At 34.9% G+C, this 14,857-nt stretch overlaps 2 protein-coding genes across 9 annotated transcripts in view; one reads left to right on the top strand and one right to left on the bottom strand.

The window, feature by feature from the left end:
• Nucleotides 1–714, top strand: part of LOC136341131 (RCC1 domain-containing protein 1) — a 30,172-nt gene extending 29,458 nt beyond the window's left edge. For both annotated transcript variants that reach the window (XM_066285796.1, XM_066285787.1), the window contains one exon: nucleotides 588–714. In XM_066285796.1, the coding sequence (XP_066141893.1) occupies nucleotides 588–699 (112 nt within the window). In that variant the 3' untranslated portion in view covers nucleotides 700–714. The remainder of the gene's footprint in view (nucleotides 1–587) is intronic.
• The window catches only part of Eip93F (Ecdysone-induced protein 93F), an 86,879-nt gene that overhangs the window by 27,195 nt on the left and 44,827 nt on the right, over nucleotides 1–14,857 (bottom strand). The gene's annotated exons all lie outside the window — the stretch shown is intronic.

Raw genomic sequence — 14,857 nt, 5'->3', positions numbered from 1 at the left:
ATTCAATTTCTGCATTCGTAATGATGATCTGGTAAATGTAACTCCAAATTAGGTTAACGGCTAACGAAAATAAGTATCTCGAAATCGCTTATGGTTAAGATATTAAGTGTGACCTAAATCTGGCTTCGAACAAAGGCTCTGTTGCTTGCAAGCTGCAGTACAAAGATTTTTCCATTGTCCAATTAAATTCGCTGACTACTTGATGTCTCAATTACGACCGAATATTCTCAGCAAATATTTCACTATTATTACAGTGATGACACCATGGAATTTTAGCTTCGATACTTCAAAAAACCGTGCCCTAAAAGTAGTGCAATTTGCTTAATCACCCACATTTTATAAACAGAAAAAGCGCAGTTACATAAAGGATCATTCAAGCTTGCTTTTATAGAACGGAAAATGCGCCTTTGCCCCGGGAAATTATTAATTATTCCCTTTTGCCCTTTCGAAAAGCCCATGATGTGTTTTTTTGAAATTTTAACCTATATTTTTTTAATTACGCACATGTACGCATTTCTGCTCGAGGCTGTGCAGTCGGCGGAGCTTTCATATTTAAGTGCACTGTTAAATGCATTCGTTGCTTTTAGTCGAACGAACTACAGGAAAAAAGCATTACGCACCACATGTTGGACGGCCCCTACCCAGTTTTCCTCCCTTATAAGCAGAACCGGACTTAAGCTTGCCTTTAAAAGCTTGTAAGTTATATATAAGGTAAATTATTTTTAAGCGTTTCGTTTAGGTCAAAAACCGAAGAAACATTGAAAGAATATTTTATTCTTTTGAAGTGTAATAGTCTTGGGAATCGTAGTGATTTTTTTAATTATAAGCAGTGGGTATTTTGATTTGCTTTCATAGGAGATTTCGAAGTTAATGGTCGGGAGGACGTAGGAACATAGCTTGCGCACCTCCTTCTCGAGGTAATTCAAAGCCGATTTCGGTCGGCGATTGGTAGGCGCCTGATGTCCCAAATTAGCATGTTTTTTTCGTTTAATACGTTTCAATAGGGAGTATCTTGAAGTGCAAGCGCATTCCACTTACTAGTTGAAATTATCTCAAATTTGACTGTTGAAGATCCGTATCAAACTTGGAGAAACTCAGTGAATTAAAAAATCTTTCGAAGTAAACAATTTGGTGGTACGTGCTTATTAGACACATATCCTATGTAATAACTGATACGTGGAAATACAATGTGGTAAAAGAGAGTAGAAATTCAGGTTGTGAAATCAAATTTTAACCAAACAGTAAATTTTAAAATTAATTTCTGATGAGGTCTTTGACTGAAATCGCTCGGGTGCACGTAAAAATCAGACTGATTCCGTTAGATTTTTTAAGATATTGAATATTCAGTTTAATAATCAAGATATTACCAAAGAAAATTGCTTATTTTTGGTATCTCTGGAAAAATTCGTAGCAACTCGAAAATCAAAATCTCATTTCAATTGAGGACGGAATTGCCCTTAAGGGTGCTATATAAAATGCAAGGAAAAATTCTGCCTCTGACTTCATCGTTAGTCAGACAAACATTTCGAATCCTGTCCTGTTTTCCTTCGATTTTCCGTACTTTTTTAATGAACATGCATCGCAAAGCTTCCAAGTTGCAGCTGTAATTGTAATTTTTGTCTGCCGACTTTTTTTTCACAATATTGATGCATTTTGTATTTGTCCCCAAGAAATTGGTACGAATGAATCTGGGTAAAATGAGTAATAATATCTTGACTTAACCGAATATCGAGACCTGAACAAACATTTTCTGCAGATATTTCAGGAAATTGTAGGAAATTTTCGTTCCTAATCGTAAGTATTATATTTTTTAAACTTTCTTTATATCAGATATCTCCCAATATGGGTACCAAAATTTGAATTGCTCTTATTGATAAAAAAAACGTCTAAAAAATTTGACTGCAACTAGAACTCTTAACGGGGAAACTCAACATGTTGCCACCCCACTGCGATATTGTCTCTGCTGTGGATATCTGCGGAAAAGAAGATCGATAAAGTGGAGAGTAACGAACTTTCGAACCCTTTTACTTACTGGCCTAAGTTGAGATAAGCCCTGCATATTAAACTTCTTCAATAAAATAGTTATATGATAAGCTCATAATTTCGCTCTTTTTTTGTAGTCGCATAAATTCGTGACTATGACGATAGAAATTTAGCCGAAAGCTGCAAGTAACGTATCTAACACACGTACTCGAACCAACTGACTTTCTCTCAAATTTCAACTTTCCTAAAATTCAAGTGGTGCACCTTGTGTAAATAAAGCAACTGATAGGTGATTTTAGCACTTTGATTTCAATAATTAATTTTAAATGCTGTGGATAATTGTGGTGTCTGTTGTTTCGACTTTTATTCGCAAATCTAACGAATTGATACCTGGTATTCCATGATATTCCGCGAATACAAACAACAAAGCATAGTAGGTAACAATAAATTCGTGTAGCTGCTGTAATGTATGAGTATGAGTAAAAGTTGAGTAATGCTCACCAGCCTGCGCAGACAAGGCCAAAATAAATCATATTTCGCAAAAATGCTATTCTTTGGAATTCGTACTGCAATCAGATCGCTTAAGTGGTCAACAGTCATTAATTCTCTCCACTTATTCCGTAAACGATTGATTCTACCCGCCTATAAGCGAAAAAATAATCAATTTTAGAGTGCTGTTCAATGTCTAATCCGATTTTACTTAAGCACCATAACAAATTTGGGTCACGAATTCAATCCTGTCCTCGACATAGAAGAAATCTTAATTGTGTACACAAAATGGGTATACTGATAGTCGTGCCTACCAACCAATGTCGTGACTAGGCGCCATATTTAATTGTTGCTCGATACCTTACTCAACTACAAGAGATGTACTTAAGTCACTTTTGGTTTTCGTATATCTGTGACTTCCACAACATTATCGCGCCTACTGGTAAACGGTAATGGGACAGTACCAATTCCTCAGCGTCGAGACAGATGCATGAATCATATGGGAGCTTTATTGTAAAACTCCCCATCGCAATCTATACACTAAATGAAATGTCATGTTTTGATTTAACTCGGTATAAACGCTGATTTAGGTCAATATGAGCCTTTGGTATTAAATAGGCATTCCTGGTTATCGACTCGATTTATTAATGTGTTGAATTTTTGTTATGATTTCGATATAGTATTGTATTACGTGGAGTAAGTGCAGAAACAAGTTGCCACCAAAACGTCGTCGAAGCAGTATTTCGCGACTCAGCAGCAATCAAAAACATTCATATAAATGTTTTATTTTTGTTATTATAAAGCGCACACGACATTCGAAACAATACAGTTATTGATTTTCATGTGTGAAAACAAATTGACAAAAAAAAAAAAACGTTCACTATTAAATTTAAGAGGGTGATGGATTTAAGCGGACGATGGATCAAACGTATAACAAGGTACCCTATTCTGCGAAAATTTAGGTTTTCTTTGCCCTGGCCCTTATATTTTATAAATAGATACTCAGCTCAATATAAAACGCACGACCTATGTCTTTCATCAGTAGAAACCACCTGAGAACCACCAGAAGTATTCCAAAATTCAAAACATTCTTCACTACTATTGGATGTCTATTGGATGTACGTGGCAACATGACATACGTGCATCAAAAGAGTCAAAAACCAGGTAATGAATCTTAAATTTCAGAACACAATAAATTTCTATTAGACCGAAACCACAAGGAACCAAAGGTAGGTAGGTAGTTCTAGATATTTTTACATATTTAGAAAGGGCATAACAGTTCTTACTCAATGATGTATCACACATTAACATGTAAATACAAAATGGCGCTATTTTTTTCATTCTTCATGTTTTTATTGCAGAATTTTTATTGTGAACCACACGCAAAAAAACGGTGCCAGCCAAAAATTTTAAAAAATCGTTTTTCTGCAATTTTTAAACAAACATTCATCATTGTAATAGTATATTAAACATCAAGAGACTAAACTAAGCTTTTTAATCCTACGGCGGTGTTCGCTAATCCTTCTAAAGTTTGCGAATTGAAATAAGCAAATCGCTCAGGGATTAACCCAGATAACATCATGTATTTCTTGAATATTGCATGAATATATGTTTAGGCAATGTTCTTATCAATGTGTCTTGTTTTAAGTAGACATTTATTACTTTTTATGAAATTTCGCTGCCAATGTACAAAAATTGAGGACTCTGGAGGGATGGAAAAGTACTTGGATCTCTGAGGAATATATGGATAATTCTACTAATAGCGAAAACAATATACCCAAACCAATTTTTTGATTTCTTCGGAAAACTTCAGTTCAGCTTCCGATGTTTTCATTTCTTGTGCTTCTTCCGCTACATGCGAATTAGTCAATCAAAACTGTATCAGCTCAGATAGAATATTTATTTTCCTTTAAAAATTGTTCAAACGCTAAAAGATTTAATAAATATATTTAAATATAATTTAGAAGTATACAGCGTTTTTGTTTTATCGACCTCTCAGTTGGTTATACGAATGAATGGTCACTTCAAAGGAACTAAATTACCCATCTACTTCAGTCCCTTCTCAGAGAGAATAAAATTGCTGCTTTAGTGTTCAAACGCAAAAGGGAAATTTTATGCTCACTCTGAATAACTACATATACATATGTAAATATGTATATAAAAAATATATAAAAACTTATATTCAAAATAGCAAACTGACGTTAAATCTAGTTAAACCCTAAGTCGTAAATAACTATTACCTATGCCAAAAATTGAACTTGTCATTTAAAAAATTGCTTAAAAATTTTGGGATCAATCACTATTCGGAAACACTTGGTATATACCGTGACTTTTATATGGCACCTGCGCTTTTGTAGCTTAACACTCGACATTGATTTAGCTTCAATGTTTATAATTTAAACTTCTAATAATGTTCCATTTATTGTCTCTTTGCATTTTCAAATTATATCACTATACTACTTAAACAAAAATCTTTAATATTTAAATTATAATCTAATCTAATGTCATAAATAACTGCTAACATAACTACAATGCCAAAAGCATTAAGCGTTTTTTACTCTCCAACTAAAAAGCCAATAATCAGTACACCATTAATGTGAGTAGTTTTATTTTAAACATCCCCAATCCCTTCTGTGTTAATTCGGGATTTTCACGAGCCAGATAATAATCCAAGACCACTCTCCGATAAATCAAAATTTTGAGCTGGCTTTATCAGAACAGCACATCTTTCGCCATAACATAAACTTCAAATTTAGTATCTACCAGATATTTTAAGTGAAAAAAGCTCATATGAGGCCAAAAAGTTTTATTTTTTTTTTCTAATCACTGGATGCACCTAAGCCAATGTCCTCCTTTTTTTGGTTTGCCTTACAAGATTATCATACATTTTGTCTTCATTTTGGTTTCAGGCCTGAAACTGTATCCTCGACTTGAACGAAACCTATCACAATTTTAAAAACTTCTAATCCTAATCAAATTAGCAGGCCACCGGGACTGCGAAAGCTGAATTACATGCGGCGTAAACTGATCCCGGTAAAACGACACCATTTCAGCGCAACAATAAATAGTCAACCGAAATTGGCATAGAAACTGAGGTCGTCATCACACTTGAATGCTTCGTTAACACACACACTTTATGCGAAAATAACGTGGGTTTATAGAAAAACGAAGGTTGTTTTTGTTTGAAAGGTGATGCCTCCAACAGTGGCGTTCAAGACCTAGGAATGTTATATCTCCAAACATGGACGTCTCTTGGATTTTCAAATTATACTCGTAACATGTGTTAAAAATCCTAAAAATTGTCTGGGAATACTGAGTCTCAAAGATTAAGAAAATCCCATGTCTGGTCGAGAAGAAACGGAAATTCGTTGTTTTCCACGATTTGGCGGTTTCATTTTAGTCTCGCAAATCTCCAAAATCCTTCAATTTATTTATGCTTAAATTCATCTGTTCCACTCCAGATTTTCGAGATTTTTCCCGTATCGCTGATAAATTCATCTCCATCTTCGCTAAGCATAAACGAGGATAGTTCTAGAAGTGGCCGACCTAACAATTAAAGAACCATAAAATTTGGAAAATATTACATTATTTCTCAACACAGTTTCTTTTGAGATTGACACACTTTTCTCAGGTATGTTTTATGGCTTCTATACTCTCTTTATAGTAAAAAGCATCGAATGTTGCTAAATAGGCATCAACCTCGGACTCCACCTCTTCATTACTAGCAAGTCTCTTTCCGCCGACCCATTTTTTCAAGTTTGGAAATAGGAAATTATCTGAGGGGGCTAAATCTGGCGAATAGGGTGGGTGAGAAAAAAGTTCGAAACCAAGTTGATCGATGATTTTGGTCATAGCTGATGGAAGTGTGGACTGATGCATTGTCTTGATGAAACAGGACTTTTTTATTCACCAAATGCGGTCGCCTTTTCCTAATTTCTTCGCTCGAACGTTATAATATTATATATATATATATATATATATATATATATATATATATAAATAATAAGTTTGTATAATATTCTTCGTTTATTGTTTTTAAATTATCCCACGTGCATCCCAAAAAACTCGCGCCATCACCTTTCCTGCAGATGAAGTAGTTTTCGCCTTCTTTCGAGACGATTCTCCCCTTTCAGTCCGTTGTTTTAACTTATTTTTCATTTCACGTGTGAAATGATTGACCTATATTTCTTCAATGGTCATGAATCGACTTAAAAAGTCGGCTTTATTGCTGCGAAACTTTACCGAACACTCCCTTGAAACATCCCCACGGCGCTGTTTTTGCTCAATTGTGATTAGTCGCGGCAGCCATCTTGCGCACAGCTTTCTCATATCGAATTGTTCGGTCAAAATGCGACGTACAGTACTTTTTAAAATACCTATTTTCCAGAATAGTTTTTTGGATTTTAGCTACGATTCTGGAGCGGCCAGATCTGGAGTGTCGTTAGGTCGACCATTGAGGGATTCGTCTTGGCACCTCGCATGACCGCGTCTGCCATCCAATATATTGCAGTTCTTAATGAAACACTAGATTCTCTTACAGTAAAATCTGACTCCCCTTTCATGTTGGATGAATTAAAAACTTTTAAATGATGATGAAAGTATCGAATCACGTGTCGTTGAGCAATTTATTCCATGTTCACAAAATCTCTAGTACCCTTCACTACAAACAGCTCCAAAACAAACACAAAGTCAACGGAGCACCCCCAAACTTTACACATAAAGTTTTTCAGGTTAGGTCTTCGGAATAGGCAACTTTTTTTCAAAAAAATCGCCATCTATATATTAAGTCGGACACTTCTGGAACTAGCCTCGTAAAATGCTCCGATATATCCTCATTCCGCGATTCAATCACAACAGTTTGGAACACCCTCTAAATTACCCAAAGGTCCTCTTATGAACGCTCCACGTTCCAGCTTAATAACGGGTATTTTGAACTCTGCACACAAGCTGTTAATGACCTAATGGCCGCACATTTCGTACGGCAACAAACAGGAAAATCATAACAAAACTGGGAAGAGCCGATTATCCTGGGGGACTGATTTCATTAGGGAAGGTCGTTAAACTGGCTACATATCGATTCCTTCCCTCTATTTATTTGGACGATGATTTGGAAGTTCTCAGTCAGTACTGGATATGGTAAGTCGGATTTAACAATTATTGAGAGTATTGTTATTTTAAAGTTCAGAAATCGTATAAGGAAGCAGAACTTCGGAAGTTTTCTGCAATTATACTGTTAATTTTTAATATGCAAATTCAGTAATTGCTTCGATAAGAAACATTTCCATATTCAGGAGGTTTTTCCTACTCCTTTGTTCTAAAAAGTAATTTAAGACAGAAGGTCGTTCTTCAGGGAAAAAAGCTAGTAGTAACAACTTAATGATTACAACAATAATTATTACCAGATTCTCTTCAGTAATTCTGGTGTAATAATCACTTGATAGTTAATTCACTTCAGATTAAGCCCCATCCTCAATTGACGCCTTGAAGGTGTCATCTAACGGCACTCGAGCACCCAGCAAGTTTCCGATTCTGGGACGTTGAAATAAAAATACAGTAATGAATACAATGGCAATAAAGCACGCGTATACTGAACTAAGAAGATCAAAAACAAGGTTTAGCGGACTAGCAAAAACGGTGCCGTTTTAGATTCTCGGTAGAAAAAAGTTCCTTATAAGGCCGCCTAATGGGCCCAGTCTGGTTTAAAATTCTCGCTAAAACTTAAATGATGTTTAAGCAGTATTTGAAACCTGTAAATTACGGTACTAGAGCTTTAAGTGTAATTACGACCTCTTTGCACCATGATGGTACTCCTGGTACTAAATTAGTGCCGGACACTTGCAGGCATTGATATAAGTCAAATTGTGTCTTACCCGAGGAGAAAATTGGCAGTGATAAGCTGAAATACTAAAATTTCACATCGACAATTAAACAAGTACTGAGGATGGCTATTTTTAAGGATTTTGAAAGTTGCTCAAAAAGTTTGGAGATACCTAATCTGGTATGCCTGGTAGACAGTAGCTGATTTGGAAATATTTCTTTGGGCATTAGCCTTTAGCCACAAGGACCAGAATCTGTAAAATACTCGACAATAGCACTATCAGCCACAGTTTACGTTCCTCTAGGAACAACTCAGTGAATATGTGGAAGTTTAAGGATAAAGTTTAGATCTATCAGGGGAATTTCCTGAATACTCTACTGCATATACATATTACCAAAATATTTTTAGGTGCTACTATCGAAAATCGACAAAAGTAACGTACTAGATACGTAACATGTTTATCTAACTACTTATCGTCGAAAGGTTGTGAAAATATAGGCTCAGCAATGCTCTCATCGGAATGTGTAATTCGAAAACTGGGATTAATGACTCTTATATTCATAGTTCATTGATTTAATTTACTGAAAGTTCTAGATATTATTAATTCGATAAAGTAGAGAATTTTGTAAGTAATGAGCTTGCTACATCAGATTTATGTAGACATGATCGGTAAGGTATTATCTTTACTATCTATATAAAAAGATTCAGCAATAGCTCGGTTCAACGGCAAAAGGCAGATTCATACCAAGTTGTGGTAAAAATAGTTATTTCTCTAAGAAATGCGAAAAGTACTACTTTTCCGCACCTAGTTGGGGTTCGGTCATGGCAAGTGTTGGGTAACATTTTTTTTGCGTGCATTTATATAAATTAGACCAACAATCAGTAATGCTATTTTCTAGGTATTAATTGTTTCAGTGCGGAAAAAATATTTCTAAGTGAGGTAAGGTATTTTCTGCACTCTACATGCGTGCACAAAAATGGTGGTTCATTTGTTTTCACTCTGAGCAATAAAAGGAAGGAAAGTTCGACTGCTAAAGGTAAATCCTGAAAATAGTGTCACATTAGGATATAGGATTGTCAAAGTCCCAATCAAAGGTCGAAAGTCACCTGTCAAAATATCTTCATATTTAAACATAAAGTTTTGACATGAAATTGACATGAAGATGTCAGAGAATAATTTTAAACGAACGGAGCATTAAAGAACTACCAAAAATAAAGGAACACTTCTTTGACTGAACATGCAAAAATCGCCCACCCTTATAGCAGAAGAGCCTTTTTAAGTTTTTTCACCTTCTGTAAACAATAGAGTCCTTGGTCAACTATTAAATACAACTATTCGTTAAAAATCCATCATTCAAAAAAGTAAGTAAACTACGCGTTAAAGATTCACTCTAACATTCTACTTCGCTTAATAAAGATATTCATTGAGCTACCAACATGAACCTGCAAATAGATACCAATTGAAATCATAATGGTACCATAAATTTCTGCAAAGATCACACTTCCATGCCGATAGAGACTTCGGTCTGGGGGGCTTTATTATCTAGCTATAAACTGCAAACAGGCAGCGATAGTTACAGGTAGCATTTACTCGCTTTTCATTAATTGTAAAGAAGAAATAGTTAAATTGACTGCTCCTGTGCTCTACCCATGAATGAACCACTTGTTTGCATAATAAACAGGCTCGAGTTGTCTGTTTTCATTTGCTATGTCAACAGAGTCTGTATACGTAGTAAGTGTACGGATTATACCTACTTAATTTTATTGTTGGCCCGAGGCTAACATACAGCCAATGTTTGTTTATTGTTTATAGTAGTATTGTTTATTTGAAAAGTTCAATTTTTAATGGCATAACGATGCGAACAATGCGCTGACGGGGAGTTGCGATAAGGCGAACACGCAGCCATTTAAAAATAGATGGTTTATATTCTGAAAACTGATTAGGAAACGACTTTTTTGGAGAAACGGTAATTCAATTCAAATTTTGTTTTGGTGTCTGGTGGCGCTTATTCAACCATTTCTTCATTGGCGCTCTTTTTTCGGTCCAACCGGGTTTCACTTCGCGTTCCGCCTCGTTAACGACAAACTTGTGAATCATGCCACGATTGTTTTAATAACTGAGGCAAGGTGTCACCGGTGCATTGAAATTTTTGGCCAAAATAACGCCAATCATTGTTTCACCATATAGCTTTGAGTTTAAATTTCGCAGGTGTATTTTTTTTACTTCATAATACCTATAACAACGGTTTATGCCAAGAGCAGACTTTCCTGTCGGCGACGTCTCTCGATGGCATGTGGAAATCTTTGAATGCGTGGTTGCTTAGAGATTCTAACTTAAAAAGATTAGAGCTGTAGTTCATAAAACTTTGCTCTGGTATGTTTGAACAAAGAGGAGAAAAAAATCACTACAGGTTTTGTTAAATCATTTGTTAATTGACCCTTAGACTAGTTCAGGTTAGTTGAAATGATTTCGGTGAATTTACGTTTTTTCACTCGCAAAAAGAGGCTACTCGTGGTTTATAAAAAGTTAACATTTTTCATCTGCTGCCTTCTACATCTAGAATCTTAGCATCCTATTTAAATCAAGTAAATGAAATTTAGAACTGTATGAAGAGCTGAATCAATTGCATGAAGCGTTGGTAAGTAAAAGGTTGCTGTGCAGTCTGCAAATAACGCAACAATTTGTTACATGTTTCTTTTATACATTGCAATTCCGGTATTGCGATTGCAAAACATTTATTGATATGTATTTTTGGAACTTTTGTTTGTTGTCACAGAATAGAAGATACGGGTGCATTTCAAGAAGAGTACACTTTTTTTATTTACTGCGCTGTTATTGTTGTTAGCATAGATTATTGATAGACGTTACTCATTCAAAACTCAATGAAGTTTCCAATTCAATTTGCCCTATTAAAATCGGATGCGATGAGTCCGCGATCCGAAACAATAAATCAAAAAGAACAAACTTTTTGAAAATCATTCCTATCTTCTATTCTGGATCAATAAACAAAACTCAGCTAAAACAGCATTATGAAATGACCCGTGTCCGTTAATCCCATATCAATTAAAATTTTGCAATCACAATACCGGAGATGCGATTGAATTAACGAAACATTTAACAGATTGTTCTCCTTATTTGTAACAACAAATGCTCTATATCACTGATTCTGCACTCTATACAATTGTGGAGTTAATTTACCTTTTTTAAATAGGGTACTGAACTTCTATCATATACAGCGGAACGAACCAAAAGTGTTTTTAAATCACTCCTATTTTTATCGGGCAGAAAAACGAAAAACACCGCAAATGTCCCGTGATATCGACCAAGGTTTTTACAGATTACAGATTTACAGCGGATATAAAATGTAGCAGGTTAAAATTTTACATTTGTCTTTGCCCTGTACAGCATTAAAAAATTCGTTTAATTGTGTTTGGAATATAACGCCTACAAAATGGGGGAAAATTATGCGCATTTTTTCTGTTTTTTTTTTCGAATCTCCAGTTCCATTCTTTTATATTTTTATGTAGCATATTTGTTGTTAAATATAAAGTTTCAGGAGTGAGCAGGCTAAAACTCGTCATCACAAAATAGTGAAGAAAATGTCGATTTTTCGCAAATAGCAAAGTCGACCTTCAATGTTTACGAACCCGTAAACTATGAAATGTAGGAAACTCACTTGGAAATTTGTGTGACTTGTCAAACTTGTTAAACTTGTCAAAACGTGACGAAGTATGTTGTTACCATCTTAAGTTAAAAACGAGATTAGAATGTAAAATGGCCTAAATCTGTGCCCAATCAAAATGCAGCGAGGTTACACATCTCTGCGGCGGTAGACATTATCTAAAATCTATATGTTTCTGGTAACTGAAGAAATTTAGCAAAATAAATTTCGTTATGAAATTGCAATATTTTATCGCTTTTTTACAAATTGATCTTCACTCTCTATGATTCGCGATTTTGATGAACTTGCAATTTTTACTTATATCAGTCTTCCTCGAAAACTTCCACATACATTCTAGATTTTTTTAAAAGTGCTAACCTCTACTACTCTAGTTAAAAATACCTCACATGCAACTGTTGCACAAAATTAAATTCCACAAGGTGGCAAAGCAATAAGAAGACACATAAACCAGCCATATCGAGCAATCGCACGATCTGCCGTCATTTAGAAAACACAAAACATAGCGAAATGTTCGCGATCGCATCGCAAATGGCTGATGTGAGCAGATTACCATGCGGCCTATGATGAATGCTTAAAATTAGATAAGCTCAACATGCATCCAGTTTAGAGAATTTAATGCATCAGCATTCGGCTATAAGTACTGGACAAGTACACACTCTGGCATGTTAATATGTATTCGGTTTATTACCATTCCTTTTTCAGTTGAACTTCCTAAAAAAATGAGTACGCACTTTTCACATTTGAATAAAAAATTATTACTTTACAGGGGGCCCTCGTATTAATGTGATAATTGAGTGTAAATTTTCGACAGTTGCGTTCGTAACTCATTAACACCCATCGCGGCTTCAAAACATAAACTTTGCCAAAGGTCATTATCCCAATTTCCAAGTTCCTGACCTTCGTCAACTACTTATTTGTTGTTCGACGTTTAAAGCTCGTTAAAATGTGTTAAAACTGTAGAGTCATTTTCAGACAAATTTAGCGCTCTATGTTATCAAACATTCTTAGTTTATCGAACTCAGTTGCTCTTTGGTTGATCTTCGTTACTATCGATCAACAGCTGAAATACCGCGAACCTTCTAAAAGCTCCATTTACAGTGTTGTTGCTCCCAGCCCTTTTATCTTTAACTATCTCTAATTGTCTGTCATTTCCTTTGGAATTCGAATCATAATTACGGTTCTGCCTGTTACGGCGATAATCCGTAAGAAATCTTTTCAAATGATTTAACCTGAAAAAAGTCAGTATGTAGTCAGTATGTAGTAGGAAGGCACTTTTAGCATTTCGTCGGTCGTTTGAACCAATCTTTGTTGTCGAGTGTGCGTCTCAGGAATTTTTTCCTATATATACAGGATGGATTATAAATAAATGTGATGTATATTTTTGCAGTTTTTTAAATTTGGAAGAAGAGGAAAGTAAAAAGGATATGCAAAAAAAATTTCATTTAAGTCCAAATTTCAGTTTTTTTAACCAAGGTGAAATCCAAAATTTCAAATATGGGAACAGTGTGCCAGCGAAGGGCCCGTCCAAGTCACTCAATCAAATGTTATTAATGAAATTATTTTGACAGCAATACTATTTTTATTAGAATAAAAACCTCTTTTTTTGCTATTTTTCAGATGAACTAAGAGCTCAGCATGCTTAAGTTGTTTCCAGACTGTTTGGCACCCTGCACAGGAAAAGAAATGCACCTCCGAAAAGCTTTATGGGATTATTTGACGAACTTGAAAGCACGCAGTTTTGCCAAATGTGAAAAACTTTCTAGTTCTGTAATAAATATTATGCGTCTCTGTGTCTTACTGGTGAAATTGACCTTTTAGGTTTTTGTCTCAAACTATTTTTAACAGATACATCGTAACTCGATTTATACATATTTTTTTCGCAATGATGCAACTATTCACCCTATAAATTCTGATGGCCCTCTGAATGAATAAACAGTTTACACGTGACTTCCTACTTTTCTATCTTGACGAATAAAATAGATTTTAAATGTATAACTGTATGTTACGAACATTTATGTGATATGCGTGATACGCGTATAATAATAATTATCCATGTGAACGTCTATGTGATATGCGTGTAATAATCTCGACAAATAGTTTAGTAGTTAATTGGAAACGAGTTACGAACACGTGCTGTCAGTGGGTTAAAAAGTATGCTATAAATGCTAGTGAAGGCATGTCCTTGTATTTGTGACCGAAATAACATCTCCTATCGCTTTATCTAGATTTCTAGTAATAAAAAAAAATTGAAGTGTTTGGTTACAAAGGTACATTTTTGGACAATATTTCGAAAATTACCGCCAAATAAAACTCATTAAAATTTTGCCATTACTAGACAAAAAGGAACTTCATGAGGTGAGTATTTGAGAGTAGTTGCGAGAAAAACATTGAACAATATAAAAAATATTAGTTTTTATGACGATTATACCCGCAACGAATTTTTTGCATACATTTCCATTGAAAACATTCAGCTTTTGTTGCTGTTTTCAGAAACTAAGTTAATGTTCACTCTTCTGAAAAATAAACATTAAGGGGTACTTAAAATAATAACACAGGAGTTTTATTACTAGCATGTGATTAACGCACATACTCGCTTGTGCCAATTGTTTAGACTGTGAGTGTTCAGCGTGACAAGTGTACGTCCAGCTAACAAATTAATGAGAAATACCAAGCTGATTAAAGGGTGTTGTACCAATGATACCCGACGCGAGTTTACCACTAAATTCGATTTATTGTCGAACCTTAAAATAACAAACCTCATTAATAAATTCGGTCGAAGATAAACCCTTGTTAAGTTCAAAAGTGCAAGTGCTTATAAAACAATTTACCGAAAAGCCTTGTACAGAGTGTCTACTATACAAGGTGTCCCATTTTCGAGGTTTTT

This window comes from Euwallacea fornicatus, chromosome 1 (genome assembly GCF_040115645.1).
Source record: "Euwallacea fornicatus isolate EFF26 chromosome 1, ASM4011564v1, whole genome shotgun sequence".
Taxonomy (NCBI): Eukaryota; Metazoa; Arthropoda; class Insecta; order Coleoptera; family Curculionidae; genus Euwallacea; species Euwallacea fornicatus.
This window is presented reverse-complemented; position numbering and strand designations above follow the sequence as displayed.